We start from the raw sequence: 23,378 nt of genomic DNA on the forward strand, positions 1-23,378 counted from the left end.
TTACAAGAGAAACAGGTTTTGTTTCCTTTAAAAAAATATATATATATATATATAATTATTGTATTTATTATTCATATGCAACCCTGCACATTTCTTTTATTTATTCTCTCTCTAAGTGTGCAGGTATCTTTTCTACCCGTTTACTTAATATCATTGGCTTTTTCTCAGTTTCTTGATTCAAACCTGCTGTTGAGATATTTTAATTTGGGCCTTTGGATATAATAATAATTTAATTTTTTTTTTTTTGGTGTTTCACAGACCAGTAGTGAAACTTGTTTCAGCTTTTTGGGTTTGAAAATCACATGAAAAGTGAAGGAGATGAAAGTCACCTGACATTTGCTGCTTGGACTTTTGCCTAAATCCAGCAGGCACGCTTGTAATTCTGGCTTTCGTAATTAGATTTTCCACTCAAGAAGCCATCTGGGACTGCATGCCCTTTCATTTACATTCGTGATGTACTTTACTGTTGTCATGTGCCAGGCAGCAGTTTTTTTCACATCAAGTAGAGGTAACAAAACTGGAAGAATTAGCAGAGATATCCAGTACAAAAAAAGAAAAAGAAAAGAGGAACCTGACTCGGCTGTTTGGTCAGAAATTCCACTACAAGCGGCACTATTGATTATTTGGATCGGATAGTGCTTACATGGACTTTGAGTAATCATTTCACTGAGGAGATAAAAGCAGAAATACACCACAAGCTTCCCCTGGTCTTTGCCTCATCAGCTAGATAATCAGATGTTTGTAATTAAAAGCAGATACCCCCACTTTAAATGTCTCTGTTAAATGTAAGAGTATCTGTGCTTGTTATTAATCTGCAAAATTCCTGAAGGAGCACTAAGTTTCCCAATCCTGGCTTTATTTAATCGCTGAACGTGCAAAAAAAACAAAAACAAAAAACACCAATAAGACAACCACAGCTGCTTGTATTTTTCAGAAATATATTTTATAGATGATGTCAGAGATGAAATGTCCAAAGCGTAGGTCCCAAAGAAAGATAACATTTTTCATCAATAGAGACAAACAACAAACAAAAAATAACTTTTTTTCAAATCCATTTACATGTAAACCAAGAATTGCTCTTGAGCCACAGTGGTTATATATATAGAACTGGCCGAGGTGTGTGTGACAATCAAACGACGATGCCCTTTATCCAAAACCTTTCCTCAACTGATATCCGTCATTTCTCTTGTGCCCGTTTTAGAAATCTTTGAAAAGATGAACATTCTTTGGGAGAGTCTTTTTCTTTAAGGTGTGAATGGAGCAGAGGTTTGGCAGAGCATGTTTCTCTTGAGCACAGTCCATACATGTTGTTAAGTGCTAAATCATGTTAAAATCACGTCTTGGAAACAATAAGAACAATATCAAATGTTTCTCAGTGGAGTCATTCGGACAAAGTCTTCTGAATCGTTTGCCCACCAGAGAGGAAGAAAAACCGTCCCGCCCGGTGCTCTCGGGAGTTGCCAAGGGAGGTTTTTTTTTTTTTTTAGTTTTAAGTCCTCCAGTGTTCTTCTTCTATTGTGCAAATACATTTTTTGTTACATAGACAAGCAGGCATGCTGACTCACAAACCATGCAAAGAGTTAAAGTTGGCGCGAGCAGACGGCGAAAAAAAGAAAAAAAAGAAAGAGTAGTATTACAAGTTTTTACAAAAAACCTCAAAGTCACCTTTTGAAAATAAAAGTTTAAGCCAAATTAAACGAGTAACAAGTGGAATGTTTTGTGAAACATGAAAAAAAATATAAACTTAATCTCAAATCTTACAAGTTTATAAAATGATATTAACTTAAAACAAACATGAGAGTCGTCTTTAATTGGGTGTTTGACAAAGCAGATGGGGGTTAATTTCAATGTACTGGATCTACTTGCAGAGTCTGATCTTTTAGACTAAAGCAGGAAAAGGGAAGAGGGAAACACTGATGTCAGGGACAGTCAAACATGAGATTGCAACACATGCTCAGAAGGAGATATAAAAATGATTGGCTGATGTTTTCCATCCTGAATCGAACTCCCTGAGCATCCGTGTCCCCTTCTTTTCTTTTCCCGCCACGGAAAACTCGGCTAGCTACATCAAAACGGCCTCGAAAACCTCTTTTAGGATGTCGTCACAGTTGAAAGGTTAAGTGCCCGTGAGGAAAGTGTATCGATCAGGCAACGAAGTGATCAAATCTTTTACTCCGAAGGGGTCAATTTGCAGTGCCGTGTAATGACCACTAGAGGGCATCTTGAAAACAGTGCAGTCGATGACAAGTTAAATATGCTGCTGCTTCTTATCGTGGAGTTTCGTACACCATACTGTTTCGTTTTTGCTCACAATATCATAGCTGTCATTCGTTAGAGTACATTTATAAATTTTCCATATACAAATCTGCTATAAACAGTTCGTTATAAATACAGAATCGATGAAAATGCAGAAACGCCAAGAAAGAAAGAAAGAAAGAAAGAAAGAAAGAAAGAAAGAAAGAAAGAAAGAAAGAAAGAAAGAAAGAAAGAAAGAAAGAAAGAAAGAAAGAAAGAAAGAAAGAAAGAAAGAAAGAAAATGTCGCTCCTTAGTTTTGATAAATACAAGAAAGAAAGAAGTCTTGAACAGGAAACGACATGAGTAGTAAGTATGTGAATGGCAGCCCTATAACTATCCAGAAAACGGATAAAAAACACAGAACAAAATCTATGGATGAAAAAAGTTAGAAAAATAATCTTGTACGATAAAAAATAAAAAGTGGACACGCTTACCAAACACACTTTTTGATATTGTAAATCGACAACGTTGATGTGGAAATCATACATGTAGATACAAATGGACAATACTCGATTACTGCCTCTCAAAATATATTCAATTCAATGTACATGACTAATGCTGAGCTCACACTAGTAACCAAGGTAGTTGCCAACCGGCAAAGCATGGGATCAGCACACGGAAAGAAATGCTCACCTGATCTGTGCAGGAGTAAACTAGTAAACATTGAACTGGGTATCGGGAGCCTTCTCTAAAAAAGGGCCAATACGTGAAATGTTTGTCGGCCCGCCAGCTATAAGTGGAGTGAAAGCACTACTGTATGCGCAAACTCATGCTTTGGCTTCTCTTGCTTGGCTTTCTCTTTTGGATAACATTCAAAAATCTTGCAAAAAAGTCTGGTCTCTGCTCAAATGCATGCTTCATGTGTTTTACAAAGCGATGACTTCGGTTAAAGGGAGGCTACATAAAAGGCTTTTTGACAGTTTTCAATCTAATTCCTTGTTTGAAGGTCTCCATGTTTGCACCTGTTTCTACTGAAGCTGGCAACTACCTTTACAAAGCGACTTCTTTTTTTTCCTTTTTCTTTTTACAGAAAAATAGATCCATCCAAAAAGTAAAGTAACTCTTCAAGAGAGGCTGTGAGAGACATAAACGTTGTCTTCATCACGTTCCAAGTAAACATGCTGAAAGATTGTTTGCTTTATTTCTGTCATTCTCGTCTCGGGGAAACTCTGCGTCTCCCTCTGCTGCGCCGACTCCTCGGCCAGAAAATCTTTTTTTTAAACTTAAGGCAATCTTTTCCTGAACAATCCTAAAATCCAGCTCACCAAGGCACTCCTCTCACTCGTCATCCTCCAAACGACAGGCTGGTTCCAGCGAGGCGACAGTCTCACCGTCAAATCTTTGTAAGAGCCTACTCAAACTTCGGCCAACAAAGTCCACAGTGAACGCATCATGTAAAATATTATCTTGTTTGCCGCGATGCCCCTGTTTGTAGGAAAAAATAGTAAAGAGAAGAGAAAAGAAAATGCCCGGGCTGCTTCTTTTCGACAGCTGGGGGGGCGTCTGCTGTCCCTGGTGTCCATACCGGGTGTGGTCAGAGGGCAGCCGCGTAAAGCACCGTTATGTTTCTGCCACACAAATGTCATCGCACCTTTCTACGCTCCAAATCCACTCGCCTGCTGCCGTGATCACTCGGTTAGCCGCTGTGGGCTAACGTTGAGGTGTGAAGACTGACAGAAAAAAATGAGTCTCTGAGCGAGTGCTGCCAAGCAACGCCGTTATGTTTATGTAGTTATTTTTTCCAATTCAGTCCTCTGTCTTCTGATTGGCTCCCTACTCTGAGGCTGAGCCCACCCCCTCTCCCTCGTTTTGGCCGAGGGGCCGCCAATCAAGGTGACTGACGTGGTGAGTGGTGTTAGGGGGGCTAAATGAAGGGATCAGTCGAGATGCTTCGTTCTCCGGAGAGGTCAATGGTAACGCTGCGACGCACTCGGGTCTCCCTCCATTACAGTGGCTCCTCCTCCTCCATGGGCTCCTCCTCCGGCCTGGTGGGACAATAAAACACGGATATTCAACCTCAGGCTGTTCAGCACTGCAGCCACACTAAACACGAAGATAACCTCCCGACCTTAGTGGACTTGGCTCGCACAAATATTCCTCCCTTCATGCCTTATATTATGTGCTTCTGTGCTGCATGTTGTCATTTGTACCAGACACTTTAGTCCAATCATGTCCTCTTCTGCCACTAATTTAGTATTCCCTAAAAAAATGATTGCAATATGTCTCCCAGCATCCTCTGGTGAGCCGTGGGTTTACCTCTGATCCATGGCGTTGGTGTTGGCCACCGACAGAGAGGCCATGGCGCTGACGGCCTCGGCCTCCTCCGAGTCTCCTCGTTTGGCTTCCAGCAGGGAGAGTCCGAGCTGCGGAGAGTAGCGATGCACCGAGCGCCAGTACTTACCTGAGAGGACGGCGCGAAGGAGAAGGAGGATGAGAAAACAAGAGAAAGAGAGGCAGGAAATGAAGCAGACAGGGAGGGAGGAGATTCCTTCAACCTCACCATTAAAACAGGAAAAGCCTGAAAACCTATTTTACTTTACACCAGACAAGCTTTAAAGATACAGAATGAAATGTCTTCTGAACACTGTGCCCCTTCCTGTGAGTGTTGGTGTGTGCTGAACTCACTGTGAGTCTCTACAACTTTCTCCAGCGAGCGGACGGCGTTGGGGTTGGGTCTCTGCTCCAGGACGGCCTTCAGGATTGGGTCCAGCTGCACAGGACAAAAACACAAGAGGAAATGTAAACATCAGCAAGTAACATGCTGCAGTTCACATGTTTTCCACAAGAGGTCAGGCTGGTAGAAAACTGGATTATCCCACTCCCAGTTTGGTTTCTCAGACCTCAGATAACTGCGGCACAAGTGACCAACCTAAAATCCTAATTTTGAATCACAACTTTACCCTTCAGTTTTGCCCCACAAGGTGGTTTACAGGTTTTACAGTTAAATATTAGCATTTAAGCCCAAAAAAGAAAACACAATTAATTTATTTATTTACGTTATTTATTAATGGAAGCAGGACTAAAAACTTTTTTGGGCCTGATTGACACTTTGTCCCATTGTTTTGTTTCCAACATGGAGCCTTTGATCCATCCTTTGATTAGGACTCAGATCCTGTGTGTTGGCAAAATGACCTCCGTTACCTCCTGGCCGAGCAGGGCGGCCACGCAGGCCTCGGAGGCATCACAGATGGCGGTGAGGTCGTGACCTCCCTCTAGAGCCAGGACCACCCGGCCTCCAGCAAGAGTCATCAGCTGCCTGGTTAGATAGCCAAAACCTGAGGAAAGGTTACAGAGGGGAGGTGAAGATGTGTGAAGTCATCCTCAGTGCGATACAGCAGTTCCCTTTGATTTAGTTTTAGCAAATTTTAAGCCCCAGAAACACAATTTCCATCTACTGTGTGTGTTTCTTTGTGTCTGGGTTTGGACGGTTGCTGCAGCGTGAGATAAGAAAAACACTTCTAATAATCCTGTACTCACATTTGGACGTCAGAGTGTAGCCGCCCAGAGGAGGAGGGTGTCCCTCCACGGCGTCGAAGCCAGAAGAGACCAGAACGATGTCTGGAGCAAACTCATTGGCTATGGGCATCACCACTGACCTGAGAGCAGGAGGGCGGAGCATCAAGATTATCCAGTGTGACAGTAAATGTGTTAATGTGAATTAAGACAATACTTAAAACAGAGCGATGTTAGATTATTACGATCTTTATGAGCCTGCAAATATGGACTCAGGAGCAGAACTCATCCAACTTCTAATAATCAGTTAATAACTTAAATAATAAAAAAGAATCCAGTTCAAGGTCCAAATTCCTTTTTATGAGCCAATAAAATGTAATATATTTGAGTTTTGATTTCTCAAAAATTGCAAGATGTCTGTGATGCTGAGTATAAACGTATTGAGGTATAACTGGGAGCTGCGATATAAATACAGACTGCGTGTAACTTGGATCTGGTACCTGAAGGCAGCCAGGTAATCTGCGTCTCCCATGGGCGGGTCGAGGCCTCCGGTGAAGGCAACATTGACGTTGAAGCCGACTCCAGGACCACTGCCCACCTGCGGGGAGAATCACACATGTACATTATACAGGGCAGAAAAACACAGATATACCTCTAGTCTACTGCTTTTAGCTGTTTTGTTGTGCTTGTAGACAGCTTTGAGGGAACATGTGGGAACTGTACGAGATGGAGCAAATAACAAATGCATTGAGGCTCAAAAAGTTCAAGATTAGGGTCTGGATGAAAACAAAACGTACATATCAAAATGTGAAATTGCTTAAAAAGCGTTTACTGTTTTACTAGGTTATTAAAAAGTGTCTCTAAAAGGCGACAAGCTATCACTGTTTCATTTATTTATGTGTTGGCAGAAGAAATTCAGACCCATTTTTCTCCAGGTCTGACGACGGTTAACGGGTCCCGGACACAGACTCACCTCGTCAGGTGCTCCGCTTCCAGGGAAGAAGTTGCCGTCGTCATAGCGATGAATAGACAGGTAAAGAACATTAGGGTCATCGTAGAACGCTTGCTGCGTGCCGTTGCCGTGGTGAACGTCCTGAGGGTAGATAGTACAAGTGATGTAACAACCACCACGCTGAGTGCTTTCAGGACAACCGAACTGCCTCCTCTCATCACAGAGACGTGGTCGCCGTGGAGACTCACCCAGTCCACGATGAGGATCTTGTTGACGCTGAGTCTCTGTTGCAGCAGTTTGGCTGCGATGGCCACAGAGTTGAAGTAGCAGAAACCCCTGAAACAGCAGCAGAAAGAGGGAGTGCTCCTGTTAGTTATGGAAGTCGTCATAACCTGTTTCCTGCTCCATTCACATGTTTTTAAAGTACATTTTAAACACTTGGTGAGGAGGGTATGAAAAATAAATAAAGAAGTCCAGGAGACAGCTGGCAGATTAAAGGCACTCGCTGCTTTATGTGCAAATAAACTAGATGGTTTGTGTAATTTCTATTCCAGACTCTGGTGTTTGTATATGCACAGATTAAGTGTCTCTGAGTGAGTGTGGCGACGGCTGTGGCCTTACATGGGAGTGCTTTCCTCTGCGTGGTGTCCAGGAGGGCGGACCACAGCGAAACCATTCTGGAGAGAGGCGACAGGAGTGTGTTAGCCACAACGGCACTGATGGCCACTAACTGCTTCCTCTGAAGCAGGAGCAAATCACCGCTAAAAACATTCGAATTTAGCCAAATACACACTCAAAACACACAGACGGGGGGGTTTATAAAGTTTAAAAAGCTGCTTTTAAAATGTGGAAACTATCACAAATGATGTAATTTAACAAATCTCAAGCATCAAATCTCAAGTTTTAACAACAATTTGTGGTTATAACAACGATCAGGTCATAACTGTGTTACATCAAATGCTAATTGAGGTGACAACACTTTAGTTTACTAGAACATTTCAGTGACTTATAAGGTCTGGTTTCCAAAAATAACATTTCTGGGGGAAGACAAAAGGAAGATATTTAATCCCAAAAAATTAGGATGCCGATTGTTTAAACCCCTTTAAAATAAAAAAGATATATCATGACCGCAATCTTTGATACTTTGATTTGAGACTTGGCGGTCACCTTCAGCTCTCCGGTGGCCACTTTGAAAACAAGCTCCACTACGGAGCCGACAGCCAGACGGGCCGCACTGGAGGAGTGGACCTCGTTCCAAATGGTGTCACTGTCCACCTAAATGCACACAAGCAAGGCTCACGTTACTGAGATGATTCCACAATATGAAAGGAAGCTGATATTAGTAAAGAGTCTGAAAAGATAGAAATTGTTTTTGCCGCAGGTTTGCAATCAAATCTTTTAGAGTAACCAGTGTTTGAATCACTTACGCCCACCCCTCCACACGGTAGCCGGACAAACATAGGAGTGATTGAACCTGGTAGTCAGAAAACAAAACATTAAATCAGAGCCTATTAGCAGAGCCGAGTTGTTCTAATGCGTTTGTGTGTGTGTCTAATAGTGTGTGTGTGTGAAAGCTTACAATCAAGTTTCTGTCTGAGTGGGTTGGTGCCGTACAGCAGGACGTGGGCTTCAGAGTGAACCGTCTGCAGCTCCTCCAGAGTGGCCTTCCTCCCACGGATACACTACACACACACACACACACACACACACACACACACACACACACACACACACACACACACACACACACACACACACACACACACACACACACACACACACACACACAGATGGATACAGCTCTGATATGCACTCTGCTACTCTGTGTGGTGGTCAGCGTGGTGATATTCCCACTCTGAACGTACTTCACACTGAGCTCTGAGTCCGGTCTCCTGCAGCCGAGACCAGATGCTCTGAATCCGTCCTGCGTGCTCTGGGTGGCTGTTGGTGTTTCCACACATGCACTGGTGCTTCTGCATCAGAGAGTCGTACACCAGGCCTGAGGAAACACACACGAACATACACACATTAAAACACTCGTTGACACACAGCACGTGCTTTAATGACAGCTTGATTTCGAAAAAGATGAAGCACAATATCGTCTCCGCCTGATATTCACATTCTGATGCCACATTTCTTCCCTGATTTTTCTATGGAGTTTGTAACTAAGCAGCAACAAAGTAGGCCAAACTAAAAATATCTTCAACTATGGTGAATGCATACAAAAACTCTTACAATATTCAGCATCCTCACAGCTAACACAGACACAGCTGCTAAATGCGGCTTCACTCTGTCTTTCAGAATGATTTCTCCGCTTCCTTCATCATTCAGTCACTTGTCGGAGAGGAACAGAGAGTGGGAGAGAAAAAAATTCTGGCAAGAACTGGCTTGATTATTTCTGCTACCAGATGGAGGCTGGAACCGTTACACCGTTTTCTGGCCAATTCACCTGCTTTTTTTTTGGGTCTTCCCAGTCCCAAGTGCACTGAGATGGAAGAGAAACTCGAAAGCCCAAAACTTCAAAAATAACTGCTCGAGGCAGACCAGAGGGAGGCTGCTTTAATGGCGATAAATATTTCTGGCAGCTTCACAGCGATTTAAGATTTGAATAAACTTGGATGGCGATGCCGACCTGTGGTGAAGCGAGGCTTGACGGGAGGATCGGGTGCTGGGACGCTGATGGGGAAGGAGGAAGCGGAGGCCGGGGATGACTGGGCCCGGGACAGGGGGCGGTGTCCTGGGAAGGAGATGGTCAAGCCGGCAGCCTCCATCGAGGCCTGATAGTTTCTGAGCTGGTGAATCCGCTGCTGCTCCAAAAGCAGCGCCTGCTGCTCTCACACACAAAAACAAAAAGGGGGGAAACTCATTTAAAGAATATGAATTCTAATGTCGTCATGGGAAAATGTAAAAGCACTAAGAAGCTGAAGGGAAGAAGAACTACTTTTTTATATTGCTAGTACAACTTATGACCAAAAGATGGCAGCCAAAACAAATGATGTAGCTTTGATTTTTCCTTTTGTATTTAATCACAGGGACACTGAGCAACATGTTCACAGACCAAATTACATTCCTGTGACTGTTTTCACCTCTCTACAACTTCCCCAGGAACAGTTCATTCTTTCTGCTGTAAACTGGGGCGGATGTCCTCTACCTGTCGGAAGAGCAGCTCCTGCTCCGCCTGCCTCTCCCGCTCCCTCTCCCTGTGCTGCTGCAGCGCCTCCTCCTGCAGCTCCTGCGGGTCGGGCGGCTCCTGCTTTATGGTGACCCCCGGCGGCAGAGCCCCGCCGTCCTGGTGCTCCCTCAGCTCCTCCTCCGTCTCCTCGGGATGGCTCTGGTGCTGACGGGGCGACTCGCTGGGCTTGGCCATCATCTGCGGGACACGGAGGGGGAGGAGAGAGAGGGTGAGACGGGGAGGGTGGGCGACGCTATGATGTGAAATTTATTTCACAATCGAACAGCAGGCTGTGACAAATCCTATCCAACGTGTGAGGCTGCATTCAGACAAACGGGCACGCTCTCATCTGAATCAAATTCCTGGCAAAGCGCTCCTTTCTCTGGAGCATTCTTCTTTTAACAAGCTTAATTTGGATTACTCAGTCAGATTGGTGTCTTGCTCATTTCAAAACCTCTCCGTTCCAAATGATTGTGAGTGGCCGCTCTGCCGACTGTACTCCGGGGCAAAATGTGTCACTTCAAACAGAGACATTCCTCGCTCCCCGTTGTGCCGCTTTTCATCGACTCATTCTGGGGCCGGCTGTTAACCGAGCAGTGATTCAGTTGTCTGTTCATTCACTCTCGCTGACATGAACCATTCAAAAGGCTCAAGAGTGCTCGCCTCCACAGCATGTGAGTGTTTATGATGTGAACACTGAGAGAAATGTTTGCTGGATGTCTCAGGAGTGGGCTACATCTTCAGGTGTGTGTGTGTGTGTGTGTGTGTGTGTGTGTGTGTGTGTGTGTGTGTGTGTGTGTGTGTGTGTGTGTGTGTGTGTGTGTGTGTGTGTGTGGGAGGAGGTGGAAGTGTGTGTATGTTCCCAGAGCTGTAAGCCTCTGGGTCCCTTGGCTCCGTGCCAGGGGACAGCATTGACGTCAGAGCATTCACCAACTCTCATTCACCTCCCTCATCTTCTTTGCGTCCAAACAGACGTCTGTCTCTCCCCCCCCCCGCCCCTTTGACCTTGCGGCCCCCCTTCTGCTCTACTTTCCCAGAAGCCTCCTCTTTATCTAGTGCAAACCCGACGTCCCTTCGTTCCTCACTGATCACAAATGCAGTGGGCACCTGAGGATAAAGCAGACAGACAGCTTGACGCAGACCTGCATGTATCTCTATCATGTTTACAGACTTACAAACTTACAGCTATTTTGTAGGACTTCAACTCAGCCTTATCTTGTTTGGTCTATTATAAAAGTAATTTAAATTAATAATACAAAATAACATCTTTAAATTGCTTGACTTTGTTTCATCATCCTTTAATGAAAGGGCTGAATTTAGAGCTACAACTAGTGATGGTCGTGGTCAAATTTTCATCTAACTCAGAGCAAAAAGACAAAATAAACATATTTTCTGAAACTATTCCTTTAAATTTGTGACAACGCAAAGACTGGTTTGACAGTTTGAAAGCAAAAGAGATTAAAGATGGTACAAAATGTAGAAAATCAGATAACCAGGGGATATTTTTCATCTTTGATTGATCAATTAAGTCACTAAACCAATTTCTATCCTTCACATTATAAAAATGAAGCAAAACAAAACTAGCTCTTTTCTTCTTTTGCATAATTTGACAGAATAAAATACTGAAGCAGAGATTTTCCCTTCTGTCCTGACATAACTGCAGAGCCCAACCTTGGCGAGCCGAAGGCTGTTCCAGAGGTGTTTGTGTGAAAAAGGTGCCGCTCGAGAGCTCTGAAACATATGGAGGGAGTGAGCGAGAGCTGAGCAGAGCGGGGGAGGCGGAGGAGGAGGAGAGGAAATCCCTTGTTTCATCCACCCACCTCTCCTCCACAGCCAGTACTCTGCTTGAATAGGTAAAGCCATCCAGAGCAGCGGCTGCTCGCTTCCTCCCTGCCCATGTAAGGCGGAGGCTTCCGCTCCGTTGCCATGGCAGCGCAGTTATACCTCGCAGCCCGTGGCAACTGTCTCGGCCACAGTCACCGAGACGTGGATGCAAACATTCACTCGCGCGCGTGCACACTCTGCCATACGTGTTAACCCATACCTGCCTCCGCCTACGCACAAACAAAAATACTACAGAGAGAGAAAGAAGAAGGCCGAGCGAAGTCAACAACTTCACACACATCCACAGCAAACACAGTGCAGGCTGCTGCCTACGCAAACTACTATACCACAGCCCCTCAGCTGGCCCTCTGGAGCTTATAGCCCTGTTTAGATATCAGTTTATCTGACTCTAATGTCAAATCTGTGGCCTCCTCCATCACCCGGCTTCATCAGCACAGAGAGGCAACTGCTTTTAAGTTGTTGTAGGACGACAATGACGATGACATGTTTGACTTGCTGAACACCAAACAGCATTATTTGGACTTATAGTCAGAAAAGTACAAGAAAAAAAAATACTGTAGATCACAATTACATTTTTTGGGCTTTGGTTACAACACAAAGGAACACCAGAGTCGGCGAGACGGGATGCAAGAGACATATAAAGAAGGACTACATGTGTCTCCGTCCTTTACCTTGTTGAGGTGGAGCTGCTGCTGCTGGAACTGCTGCTTGTGCTTTTCCAGGAACTGCTGGTGCTGCTGCTGGACCACCAGCTGCTGCAGGGCCAGGGCCTGGGCGTGGGCCTGGGCGGCGCTCCCCTGGGGCAGCGGGGCCGACTGGGTCCTCCCCAGAGGCCGGTGCTGCCGCTGCAGCTTGGCCATGGACGCTGCCGACGACATAGACAGGCCGCTCACACCTAAGGACGCAAACAATGAAGACGCTATTACATAAGACGGTTTTTTATTTACAAACAGCTATTTACATTAGGCGTCATGATTCCTGGTTCTGCGACCGGCTCTTTGGTCTATTTTGGCGTTTCCGGAACAGCCGCCATGTTTGTTTTCCTAATAAAAAAAATATCAGAATCAGGAAAAAAAGGTTCTACTGTCCGTGTGCGAATAAACGATGAAGCAGCTAAAGTCCAGCTGGCTTCGAGGTCTATTTTAGACTCGCGAGACCACAATGAGAAGAAAATCCTGGACTCTTAGTATAAACTGCACTAATGAGCTAAACCCTCAATTTTAAGATAAACACATGATGCGCTCATGTCAGCTTTACTCTCATTAGTGTTGAACTTAAGATTAGTTAGCAGATGCATTTGTGAACTACACAAAAACAGCCATCTGTGCAGGCGTGCTGTGAATCTTCCATTGTGATGAAAAAAGTATCATCACACTGAGCAAAGTAAGAAAACAGGAGGAAGTGAAAAGGCAAAGTTTGAGTGTTTTTATTTTAACGTCTAAAAATATTTCCCTCGAGGTCATTTACTGCATCTGGGCTGTAAAACTTCCCTCCCGGCTCTCGGCCTTGTGTGCGGGCGTGCGCACGTCCTCGTCAGGACGTTTCTGTGCGCGGATACACACACGAGTGCTTCTGTATGTGCATCACCGCTCATTCACCGCTAATGCCCCGCTGAAAATAGCAGCGATGTGGTGGTCAATGAATGAGCTTGATGGGAAAGGCTGCACAATGTGCCCATGTCACACTCTCATAGCATTGCTGACATATGAAAGGAGCTCATTAGTTTGAGCTAATGAAAGGACGTCTGTCAGTGCAAAGGGGCACAAAAAGTACCACGGACACACATCTCTGCGACTGTGTGACGTGTTTCTTTTTTTGTTGTTTTTTTTTTGTCACCCAGTAGCAGTACTTTTAATTTCCATCTCAGCTCCAATTGCTGATTTGCTGTTATTCCTCACTGTGACTGTTACTTATATGACTTTTACCCACAACTAGCTTTAAAAAAAAAAAAACCCCGTTCCTCCCCCTACCTGTCACCAGGGGGCTCTGTGCCGGACTCTGCTCCATCAGCACCATGTGCTGAAGCAGCGGACTGTGCGCTCCGTGCCCGCCTGTTCCCGCTCCAGCCTCAGACAGGTAAGGGGTCAAGTGGCCACCGGAGAGGAAGGGGGGGCTGAGGGAGAGGGCCGGCTGCAGACCTCCGTCCTGCTGGGCCGAGGTCACCTGCACAAGACGGAGAGCAGCGTTACACTCCACATGAACGGTGAATTAGACGCAGAGACGGTCTGTTGGCGGCAGCGTCCTCCTTACGTTGGAAGCAGCGGTGGCAGTGGCGGTGGCGGGCAGCCCCAGGGTGATGTTGGGTAAGGATGGAGAAGTGTAGAGGGACAGCTGGTTAACGGAGCCCCGCTCAGCCCCACTGCACAGCCTCTGGGCCAGAGACGCCTGGAAAACACATTTAAATGATTTATCTGTGTTTGCATCTAAAAAAAAAAAAAAAAAAAAAAGAAGACTCCAGCCCACAGGGAGAACAGTACATTCGGTGGGTGTCCCTGCATTGGGGAAAAAACTGCATTTGGACCCGGCTGCTGATGCTAAATTGTCACAGCCACTAGAACTCCCCCACACAGCTTGAGAGGCCCTAATGGCTGCCACAAAACATCTTGCCAGCTCCTCGGCCTGTCGCCTCCTCTGCAGACCCATCATCTTTATTCAGTGCATTGGTGCAGGCTGCACAGGTCAAAAGTGAATAACAAGCACCTACAGCTCAGTGCCCAGAGAGTAAGACAACGAAAGGCTGCACAAGTTGTTTATAATTTAGGTTTATGAAGGTTAAGTACTTAGAAGTATTTAAGAAACTGTACTCCTTGACCTCTGCTGAACGAGACCAATATATCAGCAAACTCATATTGGTCTACGCTTAAAGTATACTAGTGACTTGCTCTGTGTGTGTGTGTGTGTACCTCTGTGTTGTTGGAGACTGACACAGTGATGCCGTTCTCGTTGGGGATGTTGTTGGAGCTGTTATTCGGGGAGCTTGGTCCTGAGCCGGGGGCGCTGCTACATGCAGAGTCTGAGACACACGCGTACACAAAAATCAAGAACACACAGTCACAAGGAAGAAAAGAAAAGAAAAAAAAGCAGCAGTCTGAGGAACGTTACGGTGTCTCTTACCTGCCATGTCAAGCGAGCGTTTTTTGGCGGTGGTGACGGGACTGTCTCGACGCCGGAGCAGCGGACTGCTCCGACGCTCGCTCACCTTCTGCTTCAGCCGCGAGCGCAGTTTCAGGTTGGGCTCCGAGGCTGAAGAACACACAGAAAGAGACAAACTGTTTGGTATCATCCAATTTAAAGCCTATGTTCTCACGGGAGCAAAACTAGAGCTTCACTGACAAAAGCAAATAAAAGATGTGAAATGTGGCACCTTGGTTCTCCAACATGACCTCTAATGCTTGTCTAAATCAATCTCTTCATCTTTACTCCGTATGGCACCTCGACCCACAGTTTCAGCTATTTCACTACGGTATTGCCCCGTTCTTTTAATATCTCCGGTAACTCGGTCATTTTGGTGTCTTGCCAGCTCCAGCTCCGACGCCGACACTCCTGTCAGACCTCCTTGATGTTTAACAGATAAATGGCGGCAGTACAGCTTTGGACAAATCAATCAGGAGGGTGGGAGAGTTACCTGAGCCACAGTCTCACAGGCTTTCAGCTCAAACCAGTAACTGTGCACATTGATCTGTCACGGAGCACCTTCCACAGAACGGCTGTTATGAAACCTGCCTGACCAACTGTTACATGCCGCTATTCATTTAGTGCACAATTCCTCCCTCCTATTGAGAGGCTGCTGAACGATCCAAATTCTGATCCATTTTCCCAAAGACATCGCAGCTAAAAAGCAATTAGCTCCAATTTGGGAGCCGTGTCTGACGCCTAAAGGCCTTTGGGTCTTTTGTGTACGCTGTCACAGACTTGTGAATGGAGACAGGGAGAAGGGAACGGCATGTCACCTTGGCTCCAGCCATGGAGACTAATGCTCTGTTTATTTTGCCCTGCCAATCAGCAGCCTCGAATAATTTCACTATTCATTATCCAATTTTTTCAACATCAAAGGAGAGCTCTGCCCAAAAGTGGCACACAGCTATCCCAGATTATGACACAACCAGATCAATCTGCTGTTATATCTCTTTTTATAAAACTGAAAAGCCACATTCCCTGGAGCAAACTTTCCTTTTAGGAAACATTCATCACAAACGAACTTGTTCCCATTTGTGGTGTCAGGTAAAAATAAATGTGTGGAAACGGGAGAAGTGTGAAATATGAAGTGTGAAGGTGCAGTAGCACAAAGTGGGAAGGAGAGCTCAGTCCAGATGGAGTGAAACCAATTAACGCTGAGTTTGTGAAGCCAATTTACTACAAACCCAGTAAAGGATTTCTGGGGCCCGTGTCTTTAAATTAGTTTTTTAGATCTTTGGAAACAACTATCAGAAAACTATTCCGTAAAAAGTCTTTAAAAATCTCATCAGCAGGACATAACGCAAAGATAAAACGATAATACATTGACTTAATGAGAACCTTTGCAAACCGGAGGTAGTGGCTGCTGCCTGATTTTGTACGGCAGACAGGTCATTTTTGAAAATGTAAAGACTGCTTTTTTTCTTAAGAAAAGTTTTAATATAAAGCCTTTGTCTTTAATCACTGCTGGTCCGCTCTGTCCAGAAACTAAAAGCTGAAGCTACGTCCATAAAGGAGAGACAAATATTCTCATTAGCTTTCACAAAGATTTGATATTATTCTGTTGCTCCAGGGAAAAAAAGATTTGTTATGCGTCTCATGTTGTGCTCAAGGCTGAATAATCGTGATCTTTCTGGGGAAAGAGTTTTTGATGAAAATTATTTTTTAAAACCCCGTCATTTCATTTATTGCTTCCAAGGCCAATCACAGGCCTTATTTCTTTCAGAAACTCATTTAAAAACAGCGTCTATTAGTGAGGAAAACAAAGCGAAGAAGAGTAATTCGTTTTTTTGTTTCTACTTAATCGATGAAGAAAAAAACGTTTTAAAAGGTGAATGATCCAGTATGACATCACAGAGAAGATGTCGTCAAAGCCAAGTGGAATTGATGGGGAAAATGTCAATACCTGGGAAGAGAGCTTTTCTCTGCTCTTTAGAGGTGACTAAAGAGAAAACAACACAACGTGGTGCTTAAAGAAATGCAACTGCTGCCACATAGTGTGGTGTTAAGGGAAGAAAATCAGACGTGAATGTGTGTATTGGATCCATCTTCATTCTCTGATTTGCCGAACTGTGGAAGTTATTACCCAGAATTATTTCCATTTTGGTCGACTAATTAACTAATTAAATAAAATAATTAACTGACTAATTTCAAGAAAAGTGAGACTGTAATATTATTGCAGTTTCGAATTGGAAATTATACCTAGTGCTGCGAGGATTGAAAGCTTTGCTGCGGACCTCGAGGAAGCATGAGCACACACAATCACACATGACATCGCTGCACAAACGGTGTATTGTCGCCTGTGTGGTAACCAGTGAGTGACATCCTGTAATCGCCGCACAGCCGCATGTTGTTTTGTTATTTATGGGCTTGCTGGAGAGTCGGTTTATCAACCGTCGGCATGCGATGTACGGTACAAGTCTGCCTATGTGCTATTGTATCCATGTGAAGGACGAGGTGGCCCAGTTAGGCTACAAACACACTTCCCCGTCAGTGAAAAGACGGGAACAGCGTGCTTTGCTCCGACTCGAACAAAGAGCACTGCGAGTCACACATTCGCCCCCCCCCTCCCACCGCCACGACTACATGTTTCTGAGGCATTTCTGTGTATGTACCAGGCAGGGCTTTGTTCACGTGATGCTCTCTCACCCCTAAACATGTACTGTATGAGAAAGGTTAACCATTTAAAACACGTCTATGTGGCCCAGGTTTTCATCGAACATCATTTCTCACGCGACTCTTTTTCCCACCGCTACACCTCGACATACTATCTGTGGTTGACGTTTTTTCAGTGGTTTTTCAGCCATTAAATGTTATCCTGACGAACCTGACGGTTTGTTACGCAGATGTCGTCCTCGGAAACTGTTTGAAAAAAAGGCCGGGCACCTTAAAAAAAAGTAATTAGCGGGTGACCAAATAAACCATCGGTCTAGTACTGCATTCACTCCTGCCACCTTTGCAATGGAAAATTCCTGTTGTGGTAAAACCATAGTCTCTGGGTCTTAAAAGTGATGCCGTAGTGTCTTAAAGTGCAGTACCACTGAGGACCACTAGGACCATCCTTCCTTTTTTTTCTTTCACTTTATTAATCCCCGAGGGGAAATTTCTTCTTGGGTAAGAACTGATGCGACAGCAGCATCTATCCTAACCCGTTGCTGTTTTCGCTTCTCACCGTCTTCACCTAAAAAAAAATAAACGCCTGTAGCTGCCAGTAGCTGTTCAAGCAGCTAAAATAAAGCCCTAAAAGATGGATTCCAGCATTATCTGCATTTACATTCAGTGCAAGGAAACTATATTAGAGTGATCAAAGATTTGATTTTATGCAGCTGTAAATGTTGCTGGAAGCAAAAGAGCAGTCATCAGCAGCCAAAAGAAGCTGTTAGACGAAGAGTTACAGGTGACAGGCTGAAGACTTTCAGCTTCTCAGCAAGTTAATCAGCTCCTTTCACTGCGTCCTACAGTGTGGAAAACTACTCACAAAGTGTGCAGCGCGCTGCAGTTGAAATCATTTTGGACAAACTTCTTCATTAAACACAGTCTGACTTTGTTTGGCTGCACTGCAAACACATACACCTGTTGCTCTTCTGTTGTATCCCGCTGCTCTGTATGCTGTCGTATTAAACCCTGCTTGCTGTTGCCATAGTAACCACAGTTGTCACCAAATCAACCAGGAATGAAATTTAAAAAAAATTTAAAAAAAAAAACGTTTCGCTAGTCGTGGATGTTTAAGCGTATTCTCTTGTTGCACTGGTTTTAAATTGTGCTGTTCACGAGATGATCAGCCGCACTACATTTCTAAAATGTGAAAGGGCGGATGAGAGATGAACAAAAGAGCGCTGTTGCTTCCTTCGACCGTTGCTGGGAGTCCTGAGTTGCAGTCCTCTACTTTATGGCCTGGCGGTGATATAAAAGAGCCTCTAAACTCTCCCGAGCTGGTATTACCATAAGTAAACCCCGCAAAGCACGTCATCGCTGTGGGCAAATATCAGGGTGGCACAGGTTCTCCTCTCTCCCGGCAGCGGAGCACAATCCTCAGCCTTATAGGAATCAAGGGACGAACTGACACTCCAGGGACGATCGTTTCACTCCCTGCCATCTTCGCATGCTTTTTTTTTTTTTTTTTTCTATCTCTCCATGAAGCAGGTTTTTGGGAGTGTGGCATCATTGTGCCACTTGCTGGATATATTTTAAATCCTGCGTGCCAGCTCTCATTTTCTGTCCTTAAACCTTCAATTTCATGACAAGAAAATGTTCAGTGAAGCCGCTAAAAGTTTCTCCGGTCTCCTCTTTCTCTTGATTATAACTGTTGCTTCTGTACTCATTATATCTCCTTCTCTCCCTTTTTTTTTTTTAAATTTTTTTTACTCCTCTATTTCTCCCGTTCTTCCTCACTTTTTTCCCCTTCTTCGGCTGCTGGGGAGGAATGCGGCTGTGTGGGCCAGTGTCAACTGTGGTTTATCTGTTGTCGTAGCCAGCAGCCCGAAGGCTCAGAGTCAACAGGGCTGGAGCGCTGGCTGCAGCCGCCTGCCGCTGCGCTAAGTGAATAATTGCACTGTAAGACGACCGCTGCTTCACGGCTACACCACCGCACACACCGCTCACACTTTACACACCCACACAAAGCTACACACATACACACACACACACACCTGACAAAAACACAGTGAAAACAGCTGGTTTCACTCTGTGAAAGGCCTCTGAAGTTTGAGCGCTGAGGCTTGAAGACGGTAGAACGTCAGCCGCAAGAAAACTTTTTTCCAGCGGCACATTCTGTAGCGTTTCGGGTGCTCTAATGAGATCTGACAAGGTTTGTCCCGAATTTAAAAGAAAACATGCTGCTCTGTGCACAAGCACAGTTCCTACTCGAAGCTGCAGCCTTTCAAGGTTCAAGTGCACTCTGTTGAGAACAATCATTTACATATGGCACCTTTTAGGCTGCAAAGTTCTTAACGATTAAGAAAAAGAACAATAACACTTTCGTAAAAGTGAAAGTAAAACCAATTACTAATCTATTCTTAGGACAACAGTTGGAAATGTCAAAGGTGTTGTGATTACCCTCTCTGCTGTGATTGTATAAGCTGAAACAAGTCAAATATTGTCTTTGTAAGTAGAGCAAGTAATTTTAAGTTACATGGCTGCAGACAAAACTAAGGATACAAATGAAAATGAAAGCAATTGCTAGTGGCTGGAAATTAGGCTAAAATATGTCAAGAAAAAAACAGGTCCTATTTCCTATTGGACCAGAAATATGGGAAGAAATATTTTACCTGTGGTTTTACTAGCTGACAGAGATTAGTTGATTTGTTATAAAGCACCACAAATAATGGATTAATTAATCATTTAAAAAAAAAAAAAATAAGATTTCCCTTTTGCAGCATCAACACAAGAAAGCAGATCGCTGCTTCTGTGTTCTGCTATGTAGATTTTTATCAGCATTTAACACCAGTAAATTAGACATGATGTTATCAAGAAAGGGTTTTTGTCAGTAAACAGAGGCGAGGTCGGGTTGTTTAATAAGTATCATCACCATCACAGTTAAAATAAATATTGCAGTTGTGAATTACTTGACCCAGAGGTACCACGTAGACTGAAAACAATAAAGGGCCGGGAATAGAGCCATGGGGAACCCCAAAAGTAATCACTGCACTGCTCGAGGAGGTTTTCCCGAGTGACATGGCACTCAAGGAAAATCTGCCAGAACCAGTTAGTTTTTGTATGCAGTTATCAAATAGATTAACGGCAAGTAAGTCCTGGCTAAAGTTGTAATTTTCTAATTATGAAGACTGTCTACTCAAGTTTACAAAGCCTTTCGTAAACAACATCTGATTTAATACAACCTCCAAAGATCAGCAAATATAAAAAACATGAGGGGCTGCAATGGTAAAAATCTGACTCCACTGGACTCTTACTCTATTGAACTCTTGAACCACCCACGCTTCCACTCTGCCTAACGCTCTCCTGTGGGGGATGCTGGGAGACCCTGACAGGCTAATGTGGATGTGATTAGTGGTGCAGAGCTCTGATGCCATCTGAATTATGTTAGACACGAGTCTGCATAGCAGCTACCGGACACGACAGTTTCAAAATATGAGTATGTAATCCTCTCTGAATGTCAGCATGCATGTGGCAAATAGACCAGCCTGAGCTGCCAAAACTAAGTGTGTGAGCATGTGTGTGAAAGTGTACGCGTGATGTACCAGTCTTTCGCAGTGGGAAGTCGTCCCGGGGGTTGTAGACGCCCAGCACAGGGTGGTTGTAGGTGGACATGCCAGTCTGTGGAGGCGAACTTTGGTCCAGAGAGCTGTGTTGGGTTTTGCTGCAGAACAACGAAACACAAAGATGCCGCAGAGATCACCAAAAAGTGCATGTCTGACTGTGAGAGTAATCCCAACAAAGTAACTAACTTCACGGCTGTCATGGATCTGTATGATTAAAGCATCATGCAAATCCCTTGGCAAAGATACAGACATGTGTCCCCATCTGTTCACTGCCTACAGAATAAGGTGGTGTTTGCAGGCAAAGTTAAGCCGAGTTGGCTTCGGCCCAAATGCATGTTCCTGACAAGCGGATGTACACACTCGTCTCTTCCCAAGCTGAGTGGGACGATGAGTCCAATAAGAGAAATTCATATCAGGCAGATTTAGAAAGACACACTTTGTGTTACTTTGAGCTGCTGAAAGTCAACACTTGTGGGTGTTTCACTGGGTCACACATGTAGATTATGTAACATCGGTTATTTGGTTATGTATTTGCATTGGATGTTTTTCTTGTGCCAAAGTGAAACATAGAATCTTGGAGAACATCATTTGGGAATTATGTCCTTCAGTGAACCACCATGCTAAAGTATTTTTGGGTTGTGTCAGGTTATGGTACACAAACCAGCACTAGTGGAAAGAAACATTAAGTCAAGTACTGTATTTTATTCTGTACAGTTTGGTTTCAGAGGCAAATATTGTCCTTCTGGTAACCACAGTAGCATTTTTCATACAAAACATATGATTGACATTTGTCAGTGGAAAAAACTCTTTTCTAAATTCCTGTCTGATATTGTTGCACAATGTATTTTGACCAGGACTTAATATTAACCACTTTATAGTTAAATATGACCAGTGTGCATATATGCATATTAAGTTCTTGAGTTTGCAAAACCGTGTTGTATCCACGGTTACCCATAGACAATGTAAACATGTGACGCGCGACATCCGTCGTGAACAAAGAGGAAACGGCAAGTGTACTCACCTGCAAAAGGCTCTAAAGACGCTACAATAAACATTCAAGGTCTTCAGTGCGAGAGCCCCTATCATCAGCTTCCAATATCCTGCTCTTACATGTACGTACGTGTGTGTGTGTGTGTGTGTGTGTGTGTGTGTGTGTGTGTGTGTGTGTGTGTGTGTGTGTGTGTGTGTGTGTGTGTGTGTGTGTGCTGCCATTTTTGTTTCATAACCCTGCTCAATCCATCTCTCAGTCCGGCTCACACAATGTGGCAGGTGAGAACAAGAGGAAGCTTATTGACAGGTTAAGACACAATCCAATACATTATTAATCTGCTGTCAGAGAGAGAATGACCACCCAAACTTTTAATGATCAGGTATATTCTACTGTTTTCTACGGCTTATGATGTTTATCGAAGAGTCATGAACATTAAAAAAAAGTTGTTTGAATTGTGTTCCAGCTGCAAACTGACAGGATAGATATTGATTTACGATGTGAGACGGGTGATGATGATGTCAAGACATGCCACAAAGTCCTCCGCTGACTCTGCTGTTCACTGTGAGTGACATCTACATGAATTTACTCTACTTTTCCGTGTCTATTTAATCAAAGTGTTCCTCACCGGTACCAGTAGGGAGCATCGTTAGGGAGGCCTCCTTGGTTGAGGCTCCGCTGGGCCAGCGCCTTCTTCTTGTTCAGGACAAACTCCTGGAGACGCATCTTCACCTCAGTACTGGCCACGGCGCCTGATGGAGATAGTAAGAACCGTTGGTTGAACAAAAAAAAAAAACAACACAAAAATAAAATCCTAAAAACTATTGTAGAAAATGTGAATCTTACTTTAACCACATTTGTTATATTCTAAGTCAGGACCAGAAGACACAGTTACCACCACAAATCGGCCAGAGTGGCTGTCTGTGTGAAAAATAGGTCATCACAATGATTCAAATGTCTCAATAAAACTATACTAAACAAGTTTCATTTGAATTCGTCGTCCACTTTTCTCGCTTCATTTCCCTTCAGGAAGTTTGAAACAAATCCTGTTCCTCTCTGTCTGACACCAAATGTATTACATATTTTATATTCACCATTTGCCTCGTTCCAACTTCAAACTCAAGACTCCATGTTTGTCTTTGAGGAAATATCCAATAGAAATGACTTGAGAACAATTATATACACAAATTAATCTTTTTATGATTTAAGAACATTTTTAATGACTTTCTTTCTGCACAGAAAGGTGGATCATTTCAAAATTAACAGCAGAGAGCTTACAA

The 23,378-nt window shown here is 44.0% G+C and overlaps 1 protein-coding gene across 4 annotated transcripts in view; it reads right to left on the reverse strand.

Moving 5' to 3' along the window:
* Positions 1 to 918: 918 nt before the first annotated feature.
* LOC138628623 (histone deacetylase 4-like) overlaps positions 919 to 23,378 on the reverse strand; it is a 52,380-nt gene continuing 29,920 nt past the window's right edge. For all 4 annotated transcript variants that reach the window (XM_069711761.1, XM_069711762.1, XM_069711760.1 and 1 more), the window contains 22 exons: positions 22,727 to 22,850; positions 21,090 to 21,208; positions 14,833 to 14,961; positions 14,622 to 14,731; positions 13,969 to 14,103; positions 13,689 to 13,881; positions 12,390 to 12,613; positions 9,853 to 10,071; positions 9,334 to 9,529; positions 8,567 to 8,700; positions 8,281 to 8,383; positions 8,129 to 8,175; positions 7,869 to 7,976; positions 7,323 to 7,378; positions 6,950 to 7,037; positions 6,723 to 6,842; positions 6,250 to 6,347; positions 5,774 to 5,892; positions 5,438 to 5,571; positions 4,922 to 5,006; positions 4,553 to 4,697; positions 919 to 4,281 (listed from right to left, as the gene is read on the reverse strand). In XM_069711761.1, the coding sequence (XP_069567862.1) occupies positions 4,242 to 4,281; positions 4,553 to 4,697; positions 4,922 to 5,006; positions 5,438 to 5,571; positions 5,774 to 5,892; positions 6,250 to 6,347; positions 6,723 to 6,842; positions 6,950 to 7,037; positions 7,323 to 7,378; positions 7,869 to 7,976; positions 8,129 to 8,175; positions 8,281 to 8,383; positions 8,567 to 8,700; positions 9,334 to 9,529; positions 9,853 to 10,071; positions 12,390 to 12,613; positions 13,689 to 13,881; positions 13,969 to 14,103; positions 14,622 to 14,731; positions 14,833 to 14,961; positions 21,090 to 21,208; positions 22,727 to 22,850 (2,726 nt within the window). In that variant the 3' untranslated portion in view covers positions 919 to 4,241. The remainder of the gene's footprint in view (positions 4,282 to 4,552; positions 4,698 to 4,921; positions 5,007 to 5,437; positions 5,572 to 5,773; positions 5,893 to 6,249; positions 6,348 to 6,722; positions 6,843 to 6,949; positions 7,038 to 7,322; positions 7,379 to 7,868; positions 7,977 to 8,128; positions 8,176 to 8,280; positions 8,384 to 8,566; positions 8,701 to 9,333; positions 9,530 to 9,852; positions 10,072 to 12,389; positions 12,614 to 13,688; positions 13,882 to 13,968; positions 14,104 to 14,621; positions 14,732 to 14,832; positions 14,962 to 21,089; positions 21,209 to 22,726; positions 22,851 to 23,378) is intronic.

Source organism: Brachyistius frenatus, unplaced genomic scaffold, assembly GCF_029030835.1.
Source record: "Brachyistius frenatus isolate BFR_SWC_R1_liver_20210118 unplaced genomic scaffold, ASM2903083v1 Contig_103, whole genome shotgun sequence".
NCBI classification, from domain to species: Eukaryota; Metazoa; Chordata; class Actinopteri; family Embiotocidae; genus Brachyistius; species Brachyistius frenatus.